At 38.4% G+C, this 27,000-nt stretch overlaps 3 protein-coding genes across 14 annotated transcripts in view; 1 reads left to right on the top strand and 2 right to left on the bottom strand.

The window, feature by feature from the left end:
• The window catches only part of LOC125611626 (endogenous retrovirus group FC1 Env polyprotein-like), a 13,549-nt gene extending 12,139 nt beyond the window's left edge, over positions 1–1,410 (bottom strand). Inside the window, exon 1 of the mRNA XM_048786827.1 lies at positions 1,299–1,410. The gene's annotated coding sequence lies outside the window, so the exon portion shown is untranslated. The remainder of the gene's footprint in view (positions 1–1,298) is intronic.
• Ndufb2 (NADH:ubiquinone oxidoreductase subunit B2) lies at positions 877–6,267 on the top strand. Of its 3 annotated transcripts, XR_007341835.1 has the most exons (5): positions 878–1,539; positions 2,178–2,256; positions 3,291–3,435; positions 4,805–4,903; positions 6,159–6,267. XR_007341835.1 is itself a non-coding variant. In XM_015493762.2 (4 exons), the coding sequence occupies exons 1-3, from the start codon at positions 1,442–1,444 to the stop codon at positions 4,877–4,879; spliced, it is 318 nt and encodes a 105-aa protein (XP_015349248.1). In that variant the 5' UTR covers positions 1,378–1,441; the 3' UTR covers positions 4,880–4,903; positions 6,159–6,267. The 3 variants fall into 3 exon arrangements, 2 of the variants coding, with proteins under 2 accessions (XP_048642785.1, XP_015349248.1); XM_015493762.2 differs by lacking the exon at positions 2,178–2,256 and having other exon boundaries at positions 1,378–1,539; XM_048786828.1 differs by lacking the exons at positions 2,178–2,256; positions 3,291–3,435 and having other exon boundaries at positions 877–1,539.
• A 5,612-nt stretch (positions 6,268–11,879) lies between these two features.
• Braf (B-Raf proto-oncogene, serine/threonine kinase) overlaps positions 11,880–27,000 on the bottom strand; it is a 111,451-nt gene continuing 96,330 nt past the window's right edge. For 6 of the 10 annotated variants that reach the window (XM_048786818.1, XM_048786819.1, XM_048786821.1 and 3 more), the window contains one exon: positions 11,880–19,155. In XM_048786818.1, the coding sequence (XP_048642775.1) occupies positions 18,859–19,155 (297 nt within the window). In that variant the 3' untranslated portion in view covers positions 11,880–18,858. Of the gene's footprint in view, positions 19,156–23,943; positions 26,531–27,000 lie in introns of those variants that run through there. The other 4 variants (XM_048786820.1, XM_015493886.2, XM_048786826.1 and 1 more) reach the window with 2 other exon arrangements.

Here is a 27,000-nt window from a genome sequence, read left to right as displayed (position 1 = left end):
TCCTTAAAGATTTACATGCTCAGATAGAAGCCATGTCCTCAGCAACTTTGTCATGGAAACAATACCTTATCTCCTAGTTCTTGGTACTTCCTGGTGGAAAACATTGTTAGTCTTTGTCTTTGCCATCATACTCATTGGCATATTCCTGTGCTATGGCGTTTATTGCTGCATCAATATGGTTCCAGTACTAATGAATTCTTGTTTCTCTTATAGACCATCCACACTCAAATGGCCCTCCAGCCTATTACTTCTCAATTGGACTTTTATCATGGACCACTCGATACACCCGATTTGATTTTAAAGGGGGACTCCAAACTGCTTGCCCCACATCGTCCCTTCTCAGCCTGAAGAAGCCAGAAAGATCTTCTTCGCCCCCCTTCCTTACAGCAGTAAGGAGTTCCCAACTTAGAGGGGGGAATGAAGCCAGATTTAAAGTTAGGTAGTCAGTGTAGTTAGGTAAATCGGGTCTAATACCGAGTGAAATCTAAAATGGAGGCCATGCTGGCAATGATTCCGGGAAACGCAGGACAACTCATGGAATGTTAATGAAGTCCTGAAAAGGCCCTAGGCCAAAGTCCACCTCAAAGAAATGTCAATGAACAGCCCCCAGCAAAAAGGTGCTGACTCAGAAGTCCTTCCTGACCAGATTACTTCTTTGGCCCTGGGCCTTCCCACCTACATTCCATCACTGAAAGAACTATAAAAAAGGGAGACAACATCCCTTCCACGGATTCCACCTCTTGGGTCCCCTTCTTCCTCCGGGAGAAGTCTTTTCTGCTGTCCTTTAATAAACTTCTAATTTCTACTCTGAAAAAAAAAAAAAAAATAACAAAAAGGCCAGGGGTGTAGCTCAGTGATAGAGCTCTCCAGGGTTTACTCCCCCCACCCCAATATATTAATGTCAATGGATTCATCCTAAGGACTAAAGAATTAGGAGCCTTCTTGATGTAGATTCCTTGGCCCTACTCATAATCCTGAGTATCTGGGACTGGGCGTCTCAGGGATTCTGATCCCGCCAGTCTAAGTACTCATACTTTGGAAGAACCACTGGATCCGCAAGGATGCGGCACTAGACGTCCTATGGATAGGAGTCCGGAGAACAGTGCAGCGGGAGCAGGAGAGTGGCAAGGGCACGGGGACCCAGCTCAGAGTGACTGTGGAGTTTCTCTGGCTAGGGAGAGTGGACAACGCTCCTCGCCCAGCGGGAGTCACAGGTCTCCAGGCTCCGCCCAGCCCACGCCCGGGCGGGCCAGAACAGCTCGCCTGCAGCCTCCCTACGCGGCGCCGATGAACCGTACCTTGCTGACGCCTGGATCTGGCCTCCCCGCACTCCGTCTCCCTCGGCGGACTAGGACGGCCAGTGACGCCACGGGGCGGAGAATCTGGGGAAGTGACGCAAGCAGGGCGGGCGGCCTGGGACGGCTGTCGGGACGCTGGGAGCATGTCGGCTCTGGCCCGACTGGCGCCTTTCGCTCGCGGAGGAGGCCGCCTCTTCAGAGCTTGCTGCGCACGGACGGGTGGAGGCAGCGGAGTGCGCCAGTGAGTGTGGGGCGCGGGGCGAGCGCTCCCGCAGGCACTGACGGCCCGCGCCGAGTCTGGACGCCCTCACCTTGAGGCGGGAGGTTGGGCGGTGCGCGCGCACGCGGCCCCGCGCGGGGCACGCTGGGTCTTGTGGTCCGTCCGGGTGGCCGAGTTCGTGGGGCGGGGCGCGTGCGGTAAAGAACGGGGGCTGGGGCGGGACAGCCCGAGAGTCCGGCGGGAGGCGACGGAGCCCTGGAGGGAATCCTGGGCAGCCGCGGGTCTTAAGGTCGGAAAACAGTAGGGCTTGATGGATGGATGTCCCTAAAACGTGAATCTCACGACTACAGGGCGTTTTTGCTTTTTAAATTTGACGTTTAGAAATCCTAGGTTGGAACGATTCTATTTTGCTTCTTTTTTTTTTTTTGGTACTGGGGATTCAACGGAGGGGCGCTTTACACTGAGCCACATCCCCAGCCCTTTGTTTTTTAAATGTTTATTTTTTAGTTGTAGGTGAGGATAATATCTTTATTTCATTTTTATGTGGTGCTGAGGTTTGAACCCAGTGCTTCACGTCTGCTAGGTGAGCTCTACCCCTGAGCCATAACCCCAGCCCCAGCTCCGGCTCCGGCTCTTTTTTATTTTTTATTTTGAGACAGGGTCTAGCTAAGCGGATGAGGCTGGACTTGAACTTGCGGTTCTCCTGCTTCAGTCTCCGGAGTTGCTGGGATTACAGGCGTGAGTCTTCAGCTCGATCTGTTATTTTTTGGGGTGGTATTTCTTCCCAATTTATTTCCTTCCTACAGGACTCACTCATAGTATCTTACTTTGATGTATTTTTTGGTTGTGAGCATGTTTTCCTTGGACATGCTCATTTATTTGAATTCTTTGAGGTCTTGCTTCTGGTAGCCTCTTGAGGACACCGCCAATCCAAGATTACTTTAAATTTTCGGCTTGGGTTATGGGACCACAGGCCAACCCTGGTAGTGTGAATTCAGATGCAAATCTACCTAAGGACTGGCTTCTCCATGGTTTATTTTTCATTCACCCTTTTGCCATGGGGCCTAATAATTAGACTGCTGGTCTTGGTTGGTCTCACTCAGTCTGCCTCTTTTGTCCTGTAGCTGTCAGGGTGGAAGTTCTAGGACAGTTGGTAAATGACAGCTTCAGCACTTGACCAGTTTCCAGGCTTTGTTTTTACTTGGATTGCTCTTGAATTTTGTGCCTGGTCAGTGATATTGGTGGGGGGTGGGAATATATATGAATTTTATATATTATTTATACCTTATATATTTAATTTCATCTGTGATAGTTTTTTTGATTTGGAAGGTTGCTCAGAGTGTCTTATCTAGTTTGTTTCAGTGTAGTAGTTAATCTAGTGTGGAACATAACAGTCATAGTGTGCTATGCACATTTAAAGCAAGCTAAATGAAAGGGATTACAAACCTTTATCATTTTGTCTGTACTTTGGTGGAGGGAATAAGAAATGTTAGCTTTAATTTCTAGGATGTAACTCAGGGTTTTGGACGGCTTACTTTTTTGAAAATATAGCCGGGTGCAGTGGTGCCCACTTGGAATCCCAAAGATTTAGGAGGCTGAGGCAGGAGAATTTGCAAGTTTGAGGCCATCCTTGGCAATTTAGCAAGACTGTCTCAAAATAAAAAATAAAAAGGGCTGGGATGTGGCTCAGTGGTAGAGTCCCGCTGGGTTCAATTTCCAGTAAGTATCAAGAAAACATAGCAAATCATTTCCCATTTGGTTTTGTCTGCTAGTGCTGGTGGTGGTGTGCATATTGAGCCTCGGTATAGGCAGTTTCCCCAGCTGACCAGATACCAGGTGATCCTGGGTGAGTTCTTCAGTGCGACCATGTGGTTCTGGATTCTCTGGCGCTTTTGGCATGATTCAGATGCTGTGCTGGTAAGTACAGAGACTTCAGTTTCTTGTCCTTTATTGAGTAGGGGAAGGGAAGGTAGGATAACAGTGTAGTTTGTTTTTCTGTTTCTAGACCATTATTTCCTGTGTGAATATATTCCCTTCACTACTGTGTTGTCCATATGTGTGCAGGAATCCCATTGGTAATGAAACTTGCACTGGGCCGCTGAAACACATCCACAGCCCTGTTTTGTATTTTATTTAGAGACAGGGTCTCACCGAGTTGCTTAGCAACTTGCCATTGCTGAGGCTGGCTTTGAACTCATGGTCTTCCTGCCTCAGCCTCTTGAGCCGCTGGGATTATTGGTGGGGGGTGGGAATATATATGATACTTTTTTAAAAATATTTTTTAGATGTCAGTGGACCTTTATTTTATTTATTTATATATGGTGCTGAGAATTGAACCCACTGCCTGACACATGCTAGGCAAGTGCTTTTCCACTGAGCTACAGTCCCAGCCTGAAACTTATTACCTTTTGACCTCACCTGATCGTGTACATTTTGGTAGTCCACATCTTATGGTTTTTGTTAGGTTTTCATATTTGGAAGGGAGATGAGAAATTAATTCTCTTACCATCTAAACTGCGGATTCATTGGTGGATTAAATACTTAAATGATTATTAGTGTTCTCCAGTCTCTCCAGAGGCAAGTTAGAATGGCTTGGATATGAGTTAATTTTTCTGAAATCTGTGCTTGTGGGTCCAGAGTACTTTGGCTTTTAGTACATTTGAGTTTGTTTTCAAGATAGGAAAAAACCTTAAATGGTATACAAATTTGGAAACATCAGGTTGCTTTATATCCCATTTCTCTTAAAAATAATTCTTTGAAAGAGCTGGTTAGGTGAACTGGCAGCACATTTCCTGTTTAAAACACCCGTTTCATTGTAGGTCAGTTGTCAGTAGTATACTTGGCTACTACCATGAGATGATACAGACAGATTTGTTTCTAGGTGAGGATTGACGATGCTGACATCAACCTGAGGCTCCCAGATCTCATAGTAGGAATGACAGGAGTTGGAAACATTTATATTTAAGACATTGTCCAGATATGCAGTATCTTTGAAATGTGTTGCCTCCACTTCCTCCTATATTCTATCACAAATTGGTTTAGGCTGGTGCCTCCATAATGGGGAGACTTAAAAATTCAGGCCACTGTGCATGATGAACAGATTAAACAATAGTTGGGCCAACAGTTAATTAAGGGAGAATTTGTTCCTGTGGTACTTAAGGGCTGTATATATGGCAGTAAGCCTTACTCCTTTTTTTTTTTTTTCTTCTAAGATTTCTTTTGAAATTTAATTAGTTATATTTAACTTAGATGCCTGACTTCTTTTTCTTTTGAATGGTGTGACTAGGGTCATTTTACATATCCAGATCCTTCCCAGTGGACAGATGAGGAATTAGGTATCCCTCCTGATGATGAAGACTGAAAGTGTACACTCAGCTCTTTCCAAGTAAGTATTCCCTAAGTTCCTATTTCTAAGTTATTCTTTACCTTTTTGTCATGAATATTTGTTTTTATTTTGTACCTTTGACAGTCTTGAAGGAACTGCATATTCTAGCAGCATGAAGCACAGTTAATCATGTCATGTATCTAATTTTTGCTTTAATTATTTTCACCTGTGCTCCTTCTGCCCTTTTGGTCTTATTTTCCTTTTTATTATATATTTTAAAAAATTAGTTTTCCTTAAGGTTACAGTTTTAGGGTCCCATTTATCTATCCATTTGATCAAAGGCATATTAGTTCTGCTTGTGTGAGGCCTTGGATTCAATCCCCAACACAGAATCACAACAGAAAGACCAATTCTGTGCCAGGTCCAGGAATACAGTGGTGAGTAAACAAGACAGGGAGTTTATGGTATGTGGTAACAAAAACAGTGTCCTCCCTTTTCTCACCATTTAAATGGAAAGATCCAGCATATGGGTCTGTAACTGTGGAATTTAAGTATATGGAAATTGTTTGAACTACAAAGGGTTAAGGTCTTTCATTTTTTTTGCGATGCTGGGGATTGAAGTTTGGCCCTCAATTCGCAAGTGGTAGGTGAATGCTCTACCACAGAGCCACCCCCATCCTGAACCATTTTCCATTCTTTACTGAAAGAAGGGAAGTATTAGGAGAATCCCATTTCCCTTCCAAACCTTCAGGCATTGACATTCTCATTTACCTTTTTTTTGGTACTGGGGATTGAGCCCTGGGGCACTTAACCACTGAGCCACATCCCTAGCACTTTTTATTTTTTAATTTTTTAGTTGAGATGACACAATACCTTTACTTTTATTTATCTTTATGTGGTGCTGAGGATCGAATCCAGTGCCTTACACATGGTAGGCAAGTGCTCTACCACTGAGCTACAACCCCAGCCCCTTTTTATTTTGAGACAGGATCTCCCTAAGTTGCTGAGGCTGGTTTTGAACTTAAGATCCTCCTGCCTCAGCCGCCAAGTCTCAGAGATTCAGTTGTGTAACCTATGTGCCTGTGCCCAGCTAACACTAATCTCCGTGTTCTCCCAAGTGTTCTAGTATTCCTATACACACCTGCATTAACACTTTGTGTTGATGACTGGACGTAAACCCTTTGAAAGACCGTGATTTTGCTTCTTCCTCTATAGGCTACTCACATGGTCAGAGCTCAATAAATGCTTGAATAATGTGGATTTTGATTAGTAAGTATAAAAGTACTTAAAACTTTCCATTTTTGTTTTCCTGCAGGAGCAAGGTGAGAATTTCAAGAAATTATGGACTTCATAGAGTACATTAAAAGTTGTATATTAAAGTGATTTGGAAAAACAATAAACAAAAAAATAAAGCCAAGAACGAAGAACTGAGTTATCGTGTCTCTGGTAGTGACAACTACCTTTTATTTCCTGGGCCCCATCTGTTGTGCTAAGTGGTTCACCTGTCCTTTCAGCTCATTCCCTTGGGTGTTCTGTGATGTAGGACATTAAGGAACAGGGAGATGAAGTTACTTGCTGAGCATCGCACCCTGGTAAAGGGTGAGGTAAGGTCTGACTCCATAGCTCATGCATAACTGCAGGGCAGAACTGCCTCCTCCTTAGCTAACGTCTTCTTCACATGCATGTGGACAGGTAATGTGGCCACTGTCACCATTTCTCTACTGCAGGTGGATTCTTGTGCTGAGAGTAGAGGTTAGGGGTCAGTATAGACCATTTATTGCCTGTGTATCTCCTATGGGCTGGGCATTGTGTTGAGTGGCCTTTTGTAGGACTCTTAAATCTCTTCTTTTAATTCTTAGGACCAGAAGAGTGGGAGACAAGATGAAATAGGATTTGCTAAAATGTGTTTCAAAGTACTTTCCAACTTTCTATAGCATTGCAGCATTCTGAGAATAGATGGGACAGACTTTTCCTTCATTCACAGATAAAAAGTTTTCAATATAGGGTAGCTTGTTGACTTGCCCAGAAGCACTACTATTTGTTTTTTAAAAGTTTTTGACTATTTAGGCATTGGGGATTCAGTGCTATAAGACAACTAAGATTCCATTCTCAGAAAACTTAAATTTTAGGAAGGGAAGACAAGCAGTAAATCAGTAACTGCATGAGATTTACTAAGTGCTTTGAAGGAAATATCACTGGGTAATGCTAGAAGTGGGTGAGGTAGGTGTACTGCTCTTGTGGGTGGTCAGGGAAGATGTTTGAGCTGAACAAGTAGCGCCTGAAGGAAAGGTGTGTTAGGGACAAGGAGCAGCAGAAGCAAGATCTAGGGTGAAATGGTGGCAGCTGTGTTTGAGACAAAGTCCAGTGTGGTTTCAGCAAGTGAGGAGAATGTGGCAGTAGATGATGTTAGTAGGACATGATGATGAGTTCAGATTTTATGTTAAATGCTGTGAGCAACCTCCGGCAGGCCTTAAGCAGGGTTAGTACCAGGGATTGAACGGGGAGGGGGGGGGGATGCTTAACCACTGCGCCTCATCCCAGCCCTTTTTCATATTTTATTTAAAGACAAGGTCTCACTGAGTTGCTTAGGGCCTTGTTAAGTTGCTGAGGCTGGCTTTGAAGTCACGATCTTTCTGCCTCAGCCTCCTGAGCTGCTAGGATTACAGGCATGTGCCACCATGCCTGGCACTTTCTTTTTGTTTTTTTCACCTTGGGATTGAACCCAGGGTGTTTTACCACAGAGCTACATCCCTAGTCCTTTTTATTTTTTAATTTTTTTAAGCATCTGCTAAATTGCTGAGGTTGGCCTCAGATTTATAATCCTCCAGGGATTACACGCGTGCACCATCATGTTCAGCTTGATTTTATAGTACTTGGGTTTCCTCTTCTCCTTTGCTTCTCTACACTTGTTACAGAGAGGGCACATTAACAGCATGGGACAGTGACCCCTTCCCCATTGGCGGTTCCAACAGTCCTAGGCCTGTTGCAAGGGGTGCTGCAGACAACCTGTGTAGGGGCAACTGTCTCAGCTCACAAAAGTGTTTAGGTCTTTACTTTTAAAAGACCATCAGGTTGCTCTGTACTTTAAAAATCTATTTTTCAGTGGAACCCAGGGGTTCCAGAGCTACACCCCCAGTCCTTTATTTATCAAGACAGGGTCTTGCTAAGTTGCCCAGGTTGGCCTTGAACTTGGATCTTCCTGCCTCAGCTTTAGGAGTTGCTGAGATTACAGGTGTGCATCATCATGTCTGGACTTTGTACATTTTAGGTCTCACTGTTGTCTTCCCCTTAATAAAGTTCTTTTGGAGAAAGAATATAATCTATAACAGTGAACTCAATAGATAATCTCATTAGTTCTTTTCCTTAGAAATCAGAATTGCTTGGGGCTGGGGTTGTGGCTCAGTGGTAGAGTGCTCACCAAGCATGCACGAGGCACTGGGTTGGATCCTCAGCACCACATAAATGTAAAATAAAGATGTTGTATCCACCTAAAACTTAAGAAGAAATATTTTTTAAAAAATCCTATTTGCTTGACTTGAACTAAAAGATAACTTTTAAAATATAATTCTTTTGTTGAAAAGAATACTGGAGATGGGCTGGGGTTGTGGCTCAGTGTTAAAGTGCTTGCCCAACATGTGTGAGGCACTAGGTTTGATTCTCAGCATATAAATAAAATATATAAATAATCTCAGCACATAAATATGCATATAAATAAATGAAGAAAATAAAGCCCACCAACAACTAAAATATACATATAAAAGAATTAAAAAAATGAATATTGGAGGGCTGGGGTTGTGGCTCAGTGGTAGAGCACTTGCCTAGCATGTGTGAGGCACTGGGTTTTGAGTCTCCGCTCTACATAAAAAAATAGCAATATTATGTCCATCTACAGTTAAAATACTAAAAAAAAAAATACTGGAATTCTAATTTACCAGGCTTGGGCTATGAAATCAATTTGAGTTGATATTAAAAAATTGTTCCTGCCTTTTCAGAGGAGTGTGCCTCTATCTTGCTGTATAGCATATGGGAAAATACTTAAATGTGTGAGGGTCCAAAAGAGATGTTAAGCACATTATTTTTTAAAAAATATTTTTATTTGTAGATGTTCATTACTTAGTTTTTTTATGTAGTGCTTGGGTTTGAACCCAGTGCCCCACACGTGCCAGGCAAGTGCTCTACCACTGAGCCCCGACCCCACCCTCAACCCTGAGTACATTATTTTGATGGCAGTATATAAAGGAAATAACTGAAGACTTACTGTGGGCCAGACACTCTTGCAAACACTTTATGTTAGTTTATTAAATCCTCACATTATTATTTCTATTTTACAAGATGAAGAAATTGAGCTATGGGGTGGATGGGTTAGGTAATTTGCCAAATCACACAGCAGTTAGAGGGAGAGCTGAGGTTCAAATCCTGGCTGGCTGGCTCTAGGTGGAGCTGGATTATCTGAGTCAGCACAACATGGTATAAAACTTTATTATATCTAACAGTTAATTTTATGTTACCTTATGTATTAATATGCTTATAAATTTAAATTTCTCAAAAGTTTTACGAAACAATACCTACCTACGATGCACACTTAATTTTGCTTTATTCTCTTCTACCTACTTAAAAGAATGGCTGGTTGAGACCTCCTAAACTGATTATACTACTCACTAGTGGGCCTCAACTTAGTTTGAAAAGCTGGCATAATGCTTTTGAGAACCCAGTCTCTGGAGTTAAACTTGCTGGATCTGACTCCTAGGTCTACCATTTATTTGCTGTGAGTTTGGGCAAATTACTTACCTTGTCTGAATCTCCTTTGCAAAATGGATTCAATGAGTACGTAAAGCTCTTAGAACTACACCTGGCATGAAAGAAGTACTCTTAAATGGAAGTAATTATTTCTAGACCCCTGGGTCTAAGCTAAATTTATGTGACAACCCAAAGAAATGTTTGGTTTTTTAGGAAACCCTCCATTATGAAAACAGACTTAAATAATAAATATTCAACAGATGTAATACCACTCCTCGCTTGCCAAAAACAAACCAAAGCAAAACAAACAGAATTAAGAGTGGTTACTCTCTTCTTGATGAGTAGCTAAAAGTACACTGTAAGTTTCAGGGTGGGCTTGGTAGATGGAGAGATGTGCATAAATTGAAAGTTTGCTGGTGAAAGCATTACTGATAGCAGCTGAGGATCAAGTGTCAAATTTTAGTAACTGTTTGCCTATGGAAACTTTATAAATAACACAGGCATCTGAGATGAGGTGCTGTATAAGGAACACCTGTCATGTGCATGTTATCAGAAGGTAACAGTGGTCAACTTGGTTCCGCTTGCCCTTAGCATTATTCTATAGAAAGGAGCACCTGTTGCCCCCACCGCCTCATCAGGAGCACCATGGTCCACAGGCCAGCAGTGTCAAGGAAGCAGGAGCCACCCAAGCCACATGTGACCTGCCTCAGCATCAGTGGCTTTACCTTATTGAGGATGGCAGGGGCTAATGAGTACATCTAGCACTTCCAGCTCATAACTTAGTTCCTGGAGTCAACACCCATTTCTATCCAAAGTTCCCATTGCCATCATGATCATAACAAAACAATATATGTTGATCTTGTGTCCTGGCTACACAAGCTTGGGTAAGGCATATCCTTCAGCACTTCATATGGTTCCTAATATGAGAGGACATGGGCCAGATTATCTTTAATAACTCTGCATTAACATTTTGAGTTGGGGAGACTACATAACCCAGATAATAGATGGAATAATCATAGCCCCTGACAAAATTTCAGAAGTGCTCATGTAGCAGTTCTTTGTAATGGCATCTAAAAAATGTTTATTATTATTTTTTTAATATGGTGCTGAGGATTGAATCCAGTGCCTCACATGTGCAAGGCAAGTGCTCTATCACTGAGCTACAGCCCTAGCTCCTGTAACAGCATTTTATAATTACTGAAGAATTTACTATTCTGGAACATTTTATGGAAATTTCTAATACATATTTATAAAAAAGGCCAAAATTACTGTCATAATCACGAATGAAGTTCTTTTCAAAAATTAGTTTCTCTAACATTTGGATTAAAGATTTGCATTTTTCATATGAGAAAACTAGTTCAGAGAAAATAATGTCTTGATAGCATTCTTAGAATTGGAGGGGCATGAAGGGTATGAAAATCTGAAACCAGATTCTTAGACCTGTGCCCCTTTGGGGAATTATCTGTCTTTCATACTGTTCTCAGGATTTCCAGGTGAAGTTTTAAAACTGTTGACTTCTCTTTTGGAAACCTCTGGTGATTTTATATATTTTTGTCTAAAGATATTTTAGGTGTTTTTCAAAATTCAGGTCATGAAATCAAATGCATAAAATGAACTTATTAAAATGATTTAAAAGAATGAAGTTGAAAACATGAGTGCATGTTTGTGTGCATATTTTGTTAATGTAGAAAGTGCAAGTTGTGTCAAAACATTTGGAAAAAAATGTGAAGGTGAATTTCTACAGATTTATATATATTTTTTCTTTTTTTGTTCTAGTGATTGAAAGCAGTGATGCTTTACCATTGAGCTACATACCCCAGCCCTTGTTTTGAATTTTTTAAGACAGGGCCTGACTTGCCAAATTGCTGAGGATGGCCTTGAACTTGCTGTTCTTCTGCCTCAGCCCTGGAATCACTGGGATTGTGTGCCATTGTGCCTGGCCACACACTAATTTTTAAATTTACCAAATTAAAGCACACACTTGAACTGTGTGATTACACAGAGTGCTTATTTTAAACTAAAGAAACGTAAGGTTACAAAACTGTCAAATTGAGGGTCATCACTAGCACCTGATAAAAGACTGGTTACCACTGTAAGACATGTAAGTTGGACAGCATGTAGAGTGTAGCATGCAGGAAGCTTGACAACTTTAGCTTCTATTCACAAAGCAGTAATGACACTATATATGAAACAAAATCTGTATTTCTCAGTCTCCACTGCCTGCAAGAACTACCTGTCAAAACCATTGACTAATTTTGTTATTCAATGTAAGTGCTAGAAAAATAATCTTGAAAAAGACTTCTCCATGCAGTCAATCTTTATTATAGCAGTATTCGCATATTCACATCAAATACATAGAACTTTTTTTGCCTTTTATATAATACAGAGTTTTTTAAATAACTTTACACAGAAATAAATTTCTTCAATCTGATTTTCAGCTATCTTTTTAAAAATTCTCCATGCTTTCTATCCAAACTGAACAATATGTTCCATTATACAAATTTACATGAGAAAAACTCCAAAGTACAAATGAAGGGACCTGAGCAGGTAAGAGAACCAAAGTATCAGGAAGTGGGTATGGAGGAGAATTAAAAAAAAAAAAAAAAAAAGTTCAAGCAAACATTGAGGGTTAAGGATAAGAGGGAAACATCATCCATTTGACTGAAAATAAATGTCTTTCTTATGAATTGAAAAATAAGCTTTAAAAATAGTTACTCCATTGTAATTTTTGCAAAGCAGGTATAGAGAAGTCTGAGGACAATGAAAAAGTCCCCACCTTTTTACTGGGCCACCCTAGACTCCATGAGAGCCTTTTTATAATGCTTAAGCAGAACTGAAGTGAACTAAACCCAAACCTCTGGCAATTACAGAAAGGAATGTGTGAGCCGCCATAAGGTTTGGGGTGGTGAAATAGGAGTCGTTAATTCACTGCAGTTTAAACACAAAGCATTTCCCTTTCTTCTCCCTTACAGGAGACTTGTCCTCAAACCAAGAAGTACATGAAAAGGGGGGGATTTCCTTTTCCTTAGTCTAAACCAAAGAGTAATCACAACTACCAAAGAAAATGCATGATGAATGGACAAATCAATCCCCTGATCAGCTGTATGATCCCATCTTAAGAGAAGCAGCAACTGCTGAATGAGCAAAGGATCAGATGTATACCCAACAAATGGGGTTACCACAAATATCACTGTGATAAGTCTTTCAAATCAGGCAACATCAAGAAGGCCAAACAAGGCTATACCATATGGTATGGCCAAAGGAAACAGGACCCAATGAATTCATTTTCAAATGAAGAAAGGAAAAGGGTACAGTGCACACATGCGTGCACAGGACACACACATAAACACACACACACACACACCCTGGCATGTAAACTAATATAAGATGAAGATAAATAAGACATAAAGGTTAGCCACTTATGTTGATAATTAACATGAATAAAAAGGCATTATATGTTTACATAGCTGGTTTTAATCAGCTATGGAACATATGTGAATGTATTAGGAATGATTTTTTTAAAAAACCGTTCACAGCTTAGAATAAAAAGCACATTTATTGCACTCTTACATTTTATTTCTGGCAATTATAGTTTATTTCTTACCCTCACATTATTTTTCCCTATTCCCCAGACTGAACTGCCACCCCACCCCATTTTGGTCCCTTTTCTCTCCATCTGTGCCTAGTCTGGTAACCCTGTTGCTTAGGCTACACTCTGCAGTTTCTTATGTAACTCACATCCCACCAAGACACACGGGATCAAAAGCTTAACACAAATGCAAGAGAGCGATTTTCAAAGCAAAACATGACAAAGCCCCTCAACTCATAACCCCATTCCAGCCTGTCAAGACCCTTTCCTTATGCACCTCTTCATGCGTTTCTTGCCCGACTCCCCTGCATCTACAGTATCAATGGGAACCAGTGGTTGTGGGTGCTGGATCCTGTACTCAGCCTGCCAGGAGAAGGAAATGGTTTGCACAAAAAAATTTTTGATACTAACATGAATAAATATATTTTAGTTCTGTTTTCAAAGAGTACTTCAATCTATAGAATTCCTTACCAAAAAATGCACCACAAAAAATGATACACTGGCTGCGTCCTCATGCACAACTGGTTATATCATTACAATTAGTCAAAACGGCTAAATAAATGTTTTTTGAAAGTGATTTAGTAATTAATGAAACTAAATTAGTTGAAATTGTGGGTGCTGAAATAATGGATCTACTTTGATTACTTTGTTGAGGTGGTGACTAAGTGTCCTCATGTTTTTTTTTTTTTTACCTGTTACCTTAAGATTTTAGGACTTCAGATGCTGTCCTTTTCTACTTCAAAAATACCCAATAGGAACTGTTAAATATCCTTCTCACAATGAACAACAATTAGGACTGAATTTTAATTTAAATGTCTAAACAAAAGTGAAATTAAGTTACTTAAAAAAAAGCTTATGGTCAAGTGTACTGATATAACAAACATCTTACCAGTATTTAACTTTACCAGAGCTAGAAACATGTACCACAAATGCACTGGTCACCTTACTCTCCTCTGGTCAGTTACAAATCATTGCCTCTGCAGGCAGAGGTGCTACTGCCCTCCTTGGGCATTAGTAATTCATTTCAGTATTTCAGCCAAACAGCTAAAGGATGTGCTGGGGACAATACATTGGCTTTCTTGGGGGTGGTGAGGAATGAAACAAGATACAAGAACCACACCATGAAGTACGTCCAGTTTTACACATACCTGCTAGGTCATTCACAATTCCAATGGCCCTTCACAAAGGAGGTCTCCAGAGATGGCCCTCCTTGGCTCCCCACCATACACTACAACAGGATTAGTAGCACAGTTCAGCTTCATTTTGCAGACAAGTCTGGGAGGTGAGTTACATTTCAAACTCTGAAAATTCAGTGTCTAAGTTGGCAGCAGTACTCTGGAAACTAATTAAATCAAATTCTTTACTCTATTTTAATTTCTCCTTTCTCATTAGGTTAATACATGATTGCTGCCCAGCATTACAGTACTTCAACACTAAACTACAGCAGTTTCTTAAAATGTCTGTCAAACATTTCTGTTGTATAAAAGTTCCATGCTTTGAAGAACTGATGGGAGTAGAAAAAAGTTTCTCTAGAAATGTCACTGAATTGTATTTTCAACCTAGTTGCTCTATGTGATAAATATATCTGACTATACTAGGGATTATGTGCTTTAAAAAAATAATTTTGTTCACTGAAAATTTGTGTTTTCTCATTTTTTAAATGTGATTTTGGCTATAAACTCTTTAGTGCATTTATCTTTGCAGTCTAAATTGCACTCTAAAAAATATTAACACAGCTGAGTTAAACCAGAGTGGCTGCTCTCTTCATAAATCACTGATTTCTGCTAAAATTTTAGCTTTTTTTTTTATTGCATCATGAAGGCACAGTAAGATCATTTGGCAAATTGTCAAGGTATTTTTCTAGAGCCTCACCTACACCATTTCCTGTATGACCTGTAAGCTACTTGCTATTCCTACTCACAGTAAACCTTCCGTCCTGGCTGTGGTTTATGGCCTAACAGTTGACATCTGATATTCTAGCATTAAAAACTCCAACTGGGACAAAAAGGAGAATCTTGCATAAAGGGCAGTCACTCTACCCTCTTGGCTGGGCAGTCTCTCATGAGTATCTGTGCAAATGACAAAGCTGTGGCTAACTCATTATGAAGATGTGCTACCTTGCTGAGCCTACTGAAAACTAAGATCATATCACTGGTAGTGAAGCGATACCCTAACTATTTAACTCCATGCAACTGACTTCAGGTTAAGATTCTGAAACGTACCCCTAAACAGATTCTGGCACCACTTCCAACAACATTCAGATACTCAAACTACATTTTTTTTTTTTTTTTTACAGTATCACTGCTTAAATGTATAATGCCCTTTAGGACAAAATGAGAGTGCTCAAATAGAAGTACACATAAAAGTTAAAATCTTAAATCATCTTCATGTTCTAAAGCTCCTGACTTTTCATATTTTAAGATAAATAACTATTCATTACCTCATCCTGAGGAGGTAGTTTTTTTGAAGAGGTCACCTGAACCCTGCAATGTGTTTCAAACTACAGCTAGAAGAGATTTGCAAAAGCCTGGCGAGGTGGGTATGCGGGTGGGGACAGGTGGGTCTGAGGAGGGGTGTGCAGCAGCTCCAGCGGTGCCTGATGGATACAAGATAGCCCGCTGTGATACAAGAGCTGTGACACACCACACAAGAATGAGGGTGTTTACAAAGTCTTGGGCTGACAGTGCTGAAGGCTGGAATTATTTCTTTTTAATGTTCTTCCTCTCTAATACCAACATAAACATAACTTATATGAAATTTCAGCTTCTAGGATGCCTCAGTATGACCTACTAAACCTCAAATACAATCAGGGATGGGATGTTTAGGAACCAGAATTTGATAGCTTGACAAAGTCTTTTAAAGTGCATGTAAGTACAAATGATCACATTGGATTTTTTTATTCACAAACCCCTTCTATAAAACATGTTTTTTTTGGGGGAGGGTCAATAGTATTTCAGTGGCAATTTTCAGGGTCCTAGACCCTAGTTTAATAATAAAGAAAAAAAAACATAAGAAATATTATATTATTTAAAAACAATCTTTTATAGTTGCTTTCAAATTTTTTAGAAGGCTTCATTCTTTCAACCAAAAATGAAACACCCGCAGAAGGCACTGCAACCACTTTATGGACAAGACTGACAGCTATAGCCTTATAAGATGATGGGTGAAGCAGCCACACACTGTCTCCACAAATTACTCATAAAGTGCTCTGCACAAACAAGGGTTTCTTCCTTCTGTTTTCTTAGGCGCTCAACAAGTCTTTCTGCAGTGTAAGCATAAAAAATTAAACAAAAAACCCCAAAAGAAACTCCTTTTTTCGCCATTTGTAAACTAAAGTGAAAAACTATGATTTGATGGGAATAAAGAAAAGGAAGGTTTAAACATTTTATTTATTTCTAAAGTTCTCCATAAAAAAATCTCTCAAAACCCTGAGCCTGACTTCTGGGCACAGCTTCATTTATCAGCTTTTCAGATGAAACAGCAATCTACTTTAAAATGAAAGGAGGATAAAAAGTATTACCCTGTATTTCATTCAGAAAACTGGAATGCTAAGCTTCCTCCCTAAGTATGCTGGAGTTGTCCCAGATGCTGAGGTGGCCCCGCTTGCAGGCCCAGCACACAGAGCAGGCTCTGCTCCTCAGCAGGACCCACATACATATCTATGATTCAAGCCCTGCTCTCTCCAGAGAGGATCTAAGCTCTGAGCCAATCTTTGTAAAGGGAATACAGCCATATTTACAACCATCTATAGAGATATATTTAAAAAGGACAAATAAACAATGCTTTTCAGAAAGAGGCAGCATCATATGCACAGAAGACACCTTTTGATTTCTAAATTTTCTCTGCTCACGTAAGACTTAAAAACATTTCACCGACTGGGGATGTGGCTCAGTGGTAGAGCATTTGCTTGGGTTCCATCCCCAGCACTGCAAAACAAAACAAAACAAACAAACAAAAAAACCCCAAAACCAATAAAAATTAAAAAAATAAAATAAAAATAAAAACAACCAGTAAAAACACATCGTTAAAACTGTTAATAACTTAGGATATATTTCATTTTACTGGAACAACCTTTGTTAAATCCATGACATTTTCAATAGGCCTTCTTCTGATTAAGATATTTTAGTAAAATTCATCTAATGAAATGTAGTATAGTGGGAGAGGAATTATAATCTGAAAAATTTAACTAACTTCTGGTTCCCTGATGTAAGTCCTGTTGAATTTTCTTCAGGTCCTTGGCTATGACTCATCTGGGCTAAGTACATCTCATTTAATTTGGATTCCTCAATCCTGATAAGTGATTCTAAGGAGATTATTTCTATTAATACATCTGGTCACTTTCTTTGCTACTTTGGTGATTTATAATCTGCCCTTTAATAAAGGTCAAGGGAAGCTATGACTAGGTTATATTTTCCATTTGTGAAAAGACAAGACAGATTTAGGTTCTCAATACCTCAGCAGCTCTTTCTATAAAAACAACTGATGGTAGGCTTCACACACCCTACCTCAGTCTTGACATCCCTAAGATTTTCCTATTCTCTGCTTGGGGAACTCAGCTGCAAAATTATCCAACCTTTTGAAGACCAGGCTTGGGAAAAAAGGAAGGAGGAGAATGAATAGAGATACCACCATTTTTATTTCAGGTTGCATATTCTAGGTAAAAGACTAGAAAGTGGATGTAGGATGTAGTGTTGGAATCAATTGGAAGAAACAATGAGATTATTAGCAAAGATGTTAGTGTGGATCCAGCAAGTACCATTAATTTAAAAATTATAAATATTTGTCATTATGCTAAGACTCCCCATATTTAGGTAGAGAAAAGGATAATGATCTTTCTTTAAAAGTTGTTTATGTAACAAAAATACAGTTTTCAGGCTATATAATTCTGGTGGGAACTATAATTTCACTCCAATTCAATTACAGCTGAAAATTATTTTCTTTTTAATAAAAATATAATAGAAGAAACTCAGAAATTAAAACCTGTACCTTACATTTAATTACATAAATTTCTCACATTCAAAACTGTTATTAAGCAGTTTTGCAGGCTTTTAATCAGATACTGTCCATGGCATTTTGGCCCTGGACAAAGTAGCCACATAAGTATTTAGTGACTGGAAGAGCTTAGAGGAAGATATAGACTGTATTTTCCTGAGAATTTGCTACATTGTGGAGGAAACAAGTCCCCAACTCTCATCTTCATTGCTGGACCCAATGAGAAAAGAAGGCGGTATGTGCCAGCACTGTCCAGCCTGCATGGTTAGGCAGAGCCCCAGGGAGCAAGGCAACCAGAGGCTAGAGACCTGGGAGGTCCGGAAGAAGATGCAGCATTCCCTTTTCCTCTGCTCCCAGACTCCTCCTTACCGCTCAACCTCCAATCAAATAAATAGAGCTTCACTGTGATAGAATTTGTCAAGGACTGAACATATACCACACAGGAAGGGGATGCTGCATTTTTGTTCCATTCCTCAGAAATTAACTGATGGTAGCCAGGGGAAAGAGCTCCACAACAAAATCCCAGAACAGGAAAGAGAACGATGCTTGGTGATTGAAACTGCCCCATCAGATGATCAGCCACAAACTGATCTGGTGGTTAGAAGGGCAAAGTTGACTGGCAGACCTTCCATAGCAAATCTCCCAAGCTGTAGCAGCAGTTTCTTTCCATCATGCCTGACCATCAAAAGGTCAGAATTCAGGGTCTCTCCTCTTTCTTCCTGGGAGTGGGCAGACGTGTGCACGTGGTATTTGTGGTGAAGAAGAAACACTGGCAGCAGAGAATTCGGTTCCTAAAACATTCTTCCCTCTTTTGTTGGAAAGGAGACTCCATTCTGTTCCATACCAGCTTATGCATTGAAAATTTTATATCTTTAAAAAAAAGGTTTGAGGAACAGAATTGTGTTTTGATGTTAACAAACTGTACGAACACAAGACTTAAATAAAGAGTAGATGCTGCCATGATGGTGTGACTACTTGAAGGCTGCAAATTCTCCTGTAAGGGAGGACAAGAGCTAATTTTAAAATAGTTATCTAAAAATAACCTCAAGGTAGTAAAACTTCATTTAAATCTCATTGAAAGGTGACCAGTTATATACTACAAACCTAGTATCATCATCACTAGTTTAAAACCCCAAATGGCTGAAATATATGAAAGAATCCAAATATGTATATATGATAGATAAGTATGGTTCAGCTATATCAATAAAATATCAAGTCTGCAGATAGTTTCACAGCTGGGTTTGATATGTTATGGTTTAGATCAAGCTAAAAATAGTTTCAAAACAAAATTTCAAAAGAAATTGGTTGCACAATTGCAATGTCAATTTGCATAATACTTCTCTAAATTATCAACTCATTTTCATCTATCATATTACATATATAATGAAAGTCACTATAATAAGGAAGAAGAAAGAAATTATCCTTGTTTTTATAAAAATAATTTTTAGTTGTTGGGCTGAGCTGTGGCTCAGTGGCAGAGCCTAGCACATGTGAGGCACTGGGTTCAATCCTCAGCATCGCATACAAAAATAAGCAAATAAAATAAAGGCATGCTGTCCATCTACAACTACAAAAATTTAATTTTTTAAAAAATTTGTTGATGGACCTTTATTTTATTTATTTGTATGTGGTGCTGAGAATCAAAACCAGTGCCTCACGCATGCTAGGCAAGTGTGCTACCACCGAGCCACAATCCAGCCCTTATCTTCATTTTGTACAAACCAATTGAAAGGTCTAATGATCTGTCCACATCACACATTTGACAGGAGAGGAAGTCCAGACCTCCCACTTTCTAGTTAATTTTACTTTTTCCAACTATAAAAAATTAAACCTAGGCACTTTTCACTGAACTTAATTCTCTGCATAAAGAGTTCTTTAAATCATAAAGTCCCTTTGAGGTACTATATTTCTTCAAGCTTGACAAATTTGGAAGCTTCCTGGAATTATTAATATTTTTTGTACTGGGTATTGAATCAGGGCTCTTTACCACTAAACTAACATCACTAGTCTTTTTTTAAAAGAAATTTCAGATTCTTTATTTTTTATTTTTGAGAGAGAGAGAGAGAGAGAGAGAGAGAGAGATATTTTTTTTTTTAATATTTATTTTTTGGCGGACACAACATCTTTGTTTGTATGTGGTGCTGAGGATCGAACCCGGGCTGCACGCATGCCAGGCGAGCGCACTACCGCTTGAGCCACATCCCCAGCCCATAAATTTCAGATTCTTTAAAAAAACTTTTCTTTTAGTTGTAGATGGGCACAACAAATTTATTTATTTATTTTTATGTGATGCTGAGGACGAACCTAGAGCCTCACATATATTAGGCATGGGCTTTACCACTGAGGCACAATCACAGCCCTCCCTAGTCCTTTTTATTTTATTTTGGGTCTGAGTTGCCAAGACTGGCCTTGAGCTTGTGATCCTCCTGCTTCAGCCTCCCAAGTAGCTGGGATTACAGGTGTGTGCCACTGTGATAGTTTCATGGCATTATTTTTCATCTAACATTCTGTCTACAGCTGGTACTTGTAAACTCAAGGCCAGTTCTCGTTACTATATAATACTAAAGTTAATTTCTGGGAGTTGGTTAATAATTGACAATTATTAGAATTTAGTCTGCTATAACATCATTTTTTGCATAGCACTGTCTGAGGAGGATCTAAGCAATCACTTATATGAATACACTATTAATCTAGGAAGAACCTATCCATTTTTTCGTGGCTGTTAGATTCTACTTGGTTGCCAGAGAATGTCAGCATGTCCTAATGCAGAGCATATTACCTAGTACCCTGGTGACTGGTTGAACCCTGGGATTTGTATGCTGATGATATTAGCAACTGTTTTGAGTGCCAGACATGCCAGATGCCTCAACTTAACATTTTATACACATTTACATCTGACACTCATAATAATCCTATGAAGTAGACCCTATTATTATCTTCATTTTATAGATGAGCAAGTTGAGGTTTAGAGTGGTCAAGCAACTTATCCACCAAGATCACTCTGTGGAACAAAAGCTAATTTTAAAATAGTTATCTAAAATAACCTCAAGACAGTAAAATTTCATTGAATGGTGACTAGTTATATACTACAAAACTAGCAACATCATCACTAGTTTAAAACCCCAAATGGATGAAGTGTATGAAAGAACCCAAATATGTATATATGATAGATAAATATGGTGGAATGCTTGTGGAATGCTAACCTAGGTGCTGCCTCTAAAGCCCAGGTTCTCAACAATTAACAAGCCCCTGAACAATTTTATTAAAAATTAAAATTTGTATTCCCACACTGATTTCAACTAGTTATTGAACAGCAGATAGTTCTTACTTCTATTCAGGGATTCCTTTTATTAAACAATTAACCATGGTGTTGCAAAAATGAAGATCGGGGAAGGGTAAAAGAATTATTACCTTAAAGTTAAAAGGATTAAGGAATTTGGCACTGATTAAAATGAAGAGCCGAATTACTAAGACCTTGGAGAGTGAAGGATTTCAAGCACAATCACAGGAAGCTATTATATTAACAGAAACTTGAAATACACAAACATACTCACCATCATTGCTCACTTTTGGGTACATTATAGTTTTAAGATTATTTTCAGTATTTTAATCAATTTCTTTAAAATGACTTGCAATATTCCTATGAGTACTAACTGTATCCATCACGATTCAATGTGAAAATAAGATTTAGGTCATATTTTGTTGAGCACTGTCCTATTCCACAAACTTAAAATATTAGCCTTAAAAATAATGAACAAAACAACCCCCAAAGAATAACATCTTATCAACAAACTCCAAATCTCATGCGAGTAAAACAAACACTAAAGATATCCTACCAAGTCTACTACTTCTAATCAAATGAAGTTTTTTCATAATCAGATTCTGGGTGAGCGGGTAGAGGAGACAAAAAGAACTTACAGTTTAGGAAGCAATAAAATAACTCTATGAATATCCATGCAATCACAAATAATTTTAAAGGAAAGATGGAAATAACAGGTGATGAATCTGCTTTTGAAAAATAAATCTACTCTAATTCCTTTTTGCCTATCTGGGAATCTCTAGATTCCATCTCCTACTCAATTACTTGAATTCAGGGGCAACTTTGCTTGTGTGAAGTAATTTGAAGTGAAACATCTGCTACTTTTTGAAAATCTTGGTATATCAACTGAACTTATCAAAAAAATTAAAGACAAACAATATTTTCTTTCTCCTTCTTTCTGGTTGAGGATAACCTAAGCTTAATTTTCTATTTGATGAAAATGGGAACAGGGCAGAGAATTACTTGAAAGACTTTTAAGAAAACAAGACCTTGTGCTTTTAGATACCTCAAATAACATGATTTATTTGAAAGGTAAGGACTTTGTTAACTAATTTAAAAATATAAACAATTATTCTCTATTCTAGAATTGAATGTATTGCAATGGTCATTATACACACAATTTAACAAAGTTCCTTGAAGATAAAATATGCTATGAAAAATCTAAAAGGTTGTTCCTTATACAAATCAATCACTGCTTTAGATGTAGGAGACAACTGAAACCACAGTAAACTTTTTGTGATGATCTTTCAGGCAGTTTCAAAAGGATAAGAAACATTCTGGCATAGATACCCTGGGCTGCCTGAATTCATAGAGAAACAGCACAAGTGAGGTGGAATACATGGTATAATGAAAAGTGCTATAGAAATGCTTAATACTTCAGTAATTCTCAATCAAAAAAGGACTATAACTGGTAGTATTCATTTCATAGTATTTTAAAAAGGCAGACTATATTCTTGAGAATGACCCATTTGAGAGAAAGGACATTTAAGCTAGTATGTTAAATAATACATTTTAGGATGATTTTAACTGGTTTATAATTTAAATGACTAATATTATAATACCTGAAAATAAACTAACCTGAATTAAGCATTTAATTAAATTCTGTGGTCTTTTTTTTTTGGTGGTGTTGGGGCTACTAGAGAGAGAATTCAGGGGCACTTAACCACTGAGCCACATCCCCAGCCCTATTTTGTATTTTATTTAGAGACAGGGTCTCACTAAGTTGCTTAGAGCCTCACTAAGTTGCTGAGGCTGGCTTCAAACTCTTGTTCCTCCTGCCTCAGCCTCCCAAACTGCCAGGATTATGGGTGTGAGCCACCGTGCCTGGCCAAATTCTATGGTCTTTAAACTACTTACCTCAAAACAAATCTTATTTCTTATCACTGACTCTTAAAACTTTTAAAAGGTAAAGCAAATATTATAACAAGGTTGCCTTCTGAAGAAGGAAATCAATTTTACTGAAAAAATATCTGAGGGCAAGGCCTTAGCAAAGAAGTAATCAATCACAAGAAAACAAACATCCTGTTTCAATTACCTAATGAAAGAGTAGCTCTACATATGCTTAGAAAAAATTATGTTTTTCCTTTTTTTAAAAAAATATTTATTATTTAGTATTAGTTGGACACAACATGTTTATTTTATTTATTTACTTTTATGGAGGTGCTGAGGATTGAACCCAGGGCCTCGCGTGTGTTAGGTGAGTGCTCTACTGCTGAGCCACAACCTCGGCCCCTATGTTTTTCCTTTTTTGGAGACTGTATCTAAAACTCAGCATAAAACAAACAAATAACAACAAACAGAAAGAGAAGCTGATTTAATTCTAAAGATTCCTATTCTCTGATCTAAACATCTCACTTGCCATATTTCCATGTTTTTCAGGTTCTTCTACTAATCTAGAGGGCCAAACTTGGAAGGGATATTAAATTACTATGCAACCTCTGGAGGGATGCTCCACTGTCTATGGGCATGAGTTCCTAAGCAGCTCAACAGGGCTTAGCAATGCTCACTGGCAAAAAAAAAAAAAAAAAAAAAGACATAAATGAAAGAAGTCAAATGCAGATGGCGGGGATTGGGATGGTGGGAGTGTTTTCTGGGCTGGATAGTGTTGGGGAGAAAGAAAGAAATCAATTTTACTGAAAAAATAAGTAAGGCAGGTATATTGGAAGATGATACAAAGAGTTCTATCAATAAAAAGATCCTTTAAATGCATAAGGGCCTGGGTCGATCTCCAGCACTGTAAAACAAAAAACAAAAACACAAAACCCTCCGATCTTTATTTCAAAATTCCCAAAACTTTTTTGAGCACTCCAAGACTAAGTCAATTTTGTGAAAATTTTGTTAGCCAGGTGCCTGCTATTCTTTTTGTGAATACATACAACTTTACTAACTACTACCCCTCCTATCTTTAGAGACACTGGAGGTTTTAGAAATCATTAACTTTGATGTTTTGCAACATGTTACATTCTTTTATCCCTTAATTTTCTTAAATATGAAAAAATGTCCTTTTTTACTATCTTGAAAGGCACTAATCAATCTATAAAGTCATAATGTCAATGCCTTTCTTTTATTCTTTTTTATTTTTAGTACCAGGGATTGAACCCAGGGGGTGCTTAATCACTAAGCCACATCCCTAGCCCTTATTTTTCATTTTGAGAAAGGGTCTCACTAAGTCGCTTAGGGCTTTGCTAAATTGCTGAGATTGGCTTTGAACTTATGATTCTCCTGCCTGAGTCTCCTGAGCCTCTGGGATTACAGGCTTGACACAATGCCTATCTTAAGTTAAATGAGGGCCAAAAGGTATGTCACAGTTATTTTTCGTTGTTGATGGACATTTATTTTATTCATTTATTTATATGTGGTGCTGAGAATCAAACCCAGTGCCTTACACATGTGAGGCAAGCACTCTACCACTGAGCCACAACCCCAGCCGCCATAGTTATTAATGAGTTGTTTTCCTGAATGAAATCTAACTATGCAAGTAGTATTTCAGAAGTTTGTCTCTGGTATTTAAAAACTAAATTATAATTAAGTTACAATTTTCCTAGTTTTTTTCTTTATTGACTTTGAAGAAGGATATGCAGATGTCTGTCTGCTGAAATAACTTTCAGTTGCTGGCTGTATTTAAAAATTAGCACAAATCTAAAATGAGTAAGTAAAGATGTAGTTAAGAGTCCAGCTTTTGTTAGAGGACTATAAGTAGAGTTGGCAGTATCTTTGATAAGAACACAACACTGCCTCCCTACTTTTTGATTCCCTTTGAATCATAGAAGAGTACTGTATGAATGCCACATTGTAGTCATTTTCTACACAAGAATATTTAAGTATTAGAAGAATTTCATATTGTGGAATGCAAAAAAGAGAAGAGCAAGCATTCATCAAGAGCAGAATCTTGCTGGACAAAGGATATAAAGGGGACAGAAATTTATGAGACACAATGATAAAGTGATTGCTATAATATATATCACAAGAGATAAGTATATTCTAAAGTAGCAACTTAAAGAAGAAATCATTACGTGATTATGTGGCAACCAGAATTACCTAAAGTTCTTAGAAAATTCTGTGAAGTTATTTTTGGGAAAAGGAGATGAGAATAAGAATAAGGGGGCAATGCATTTTTATAGTAAGGAAATTTGACTTCTATTCATGTAAGATATCCTTAATATATACAGAAAACTAATCTAAAAGGAATTCCAATTTATAACCCGTTCCCACTAAAATTCCAAAATTAAACCATTTTACTCATGTCAAACATGCCACTCAGTAATATCGTTGGTCATTTACACCCACAATTTATTTTAAAAAATTTAGTCATTTGCTTTAAGGAGATAAACATCCAAATTTTCTACAAAGTAGTAAAAAGAAATAGTTATAGAAAAAATATTAAGTAGAATAAGAACAGGATTATTCAATTCTAGTGACTTCCTAAATTAGATCTGCTTTGGTTTGCCCTATTTGACACAGGCTAACCTATTGTCAACTTCCCCTCTGTGAATATGTATCTCCTCTGGCATCCCTAATGATGATTGACAGTTAATAACAAAAGCTGCATGAGAAAACTGAAGTTTAATAATTAGAATGACCAATGGAATAAAACAAATTCACAACAGGAAATCAAGCCTCTGGAAGAGGCACTGCCAGTTTTTAGTAATGTTTGTGTGCTTTTACACACAAACACATGGTTAAATCCAATATTAGGGTATGGATTTTAGATTGGGAAAAAATTTTACCTAGTGTTTAAACACTCAAGTGTTCTTTGGCTCATCTTAAAAAAGAAAAGAAAAGAATATCCTGTTCAATATAACATATAAGCAAACACATGTCCATTTATTTCTTTTTGTTGCTACCCTCCTTTAATTTCTCACTCATTTAATCTGTTTCAGTGGACAGGAAACGCACCATATCCCCCTGCCTGGATGGGTGTTTTTGGAGAAGCACAAGCATAGAGACTAAAATCCTCTGTTTGGAAACCAGCCCGATTCAAGGAGGGTTCTGATGCACTGCGGTGAATTTTTGGCAATGAGCGGGCCAGCAGCTCAATAGAGGCGAGAATCTATGGAAAAAGAAAACAAACAAATAAAAAGAAAACAGAATGAAAACCTGGGTGGCATAAATCTTTAAGAGACTCATCATACAAGAAAGCATCTGAAATCTTACATTGTTTTTAGTATTATAAATGCCTAGAAAAACAGAAGCTGGTATTTTTCCCTAAAAGCAATTAACAAAAAACAAAACAAACCACCCGATACTACAACTTTTATTTCTGTAAACTGAATGGACAAAGTAACTCCATTAAGAGCTTTTCTTTATGTTTTAGATCATTTGCCAAACTTGGAACAGTAAATAATAAAAAAATTTAAAACCAATTATATTTGTTTGGCACAGACCACAAGTTCCTTTTGGAAAGAAGATAGAGTATAAGTAAGTATAAGTAAGTACTACATGGCTAGCTCTAAACAGAACAGAGCAACTTATCCTTTAAAGAAACTCAGCAATGGGAAATGGTTCACACACATATAAATA

Source organism: Marmota marmota, unplaced genomic scaffold (genome assembly GCF_001458135.2).
Source record: "Marmota marmota marmota unplaced genomic scaffold, marMar, whole genome shotgun sequence".
In the NCBI taxonomy this organism is placed as follows: domain Eukaryota; kingdom Metazoa; phylum Chordata; class Mammalia; order Rodentia; family Sciuridae; genus Marmota; species Marmota marmota.
This window is presented reverse-complemented; position numbering and strand designations above follow the sequence as displayed.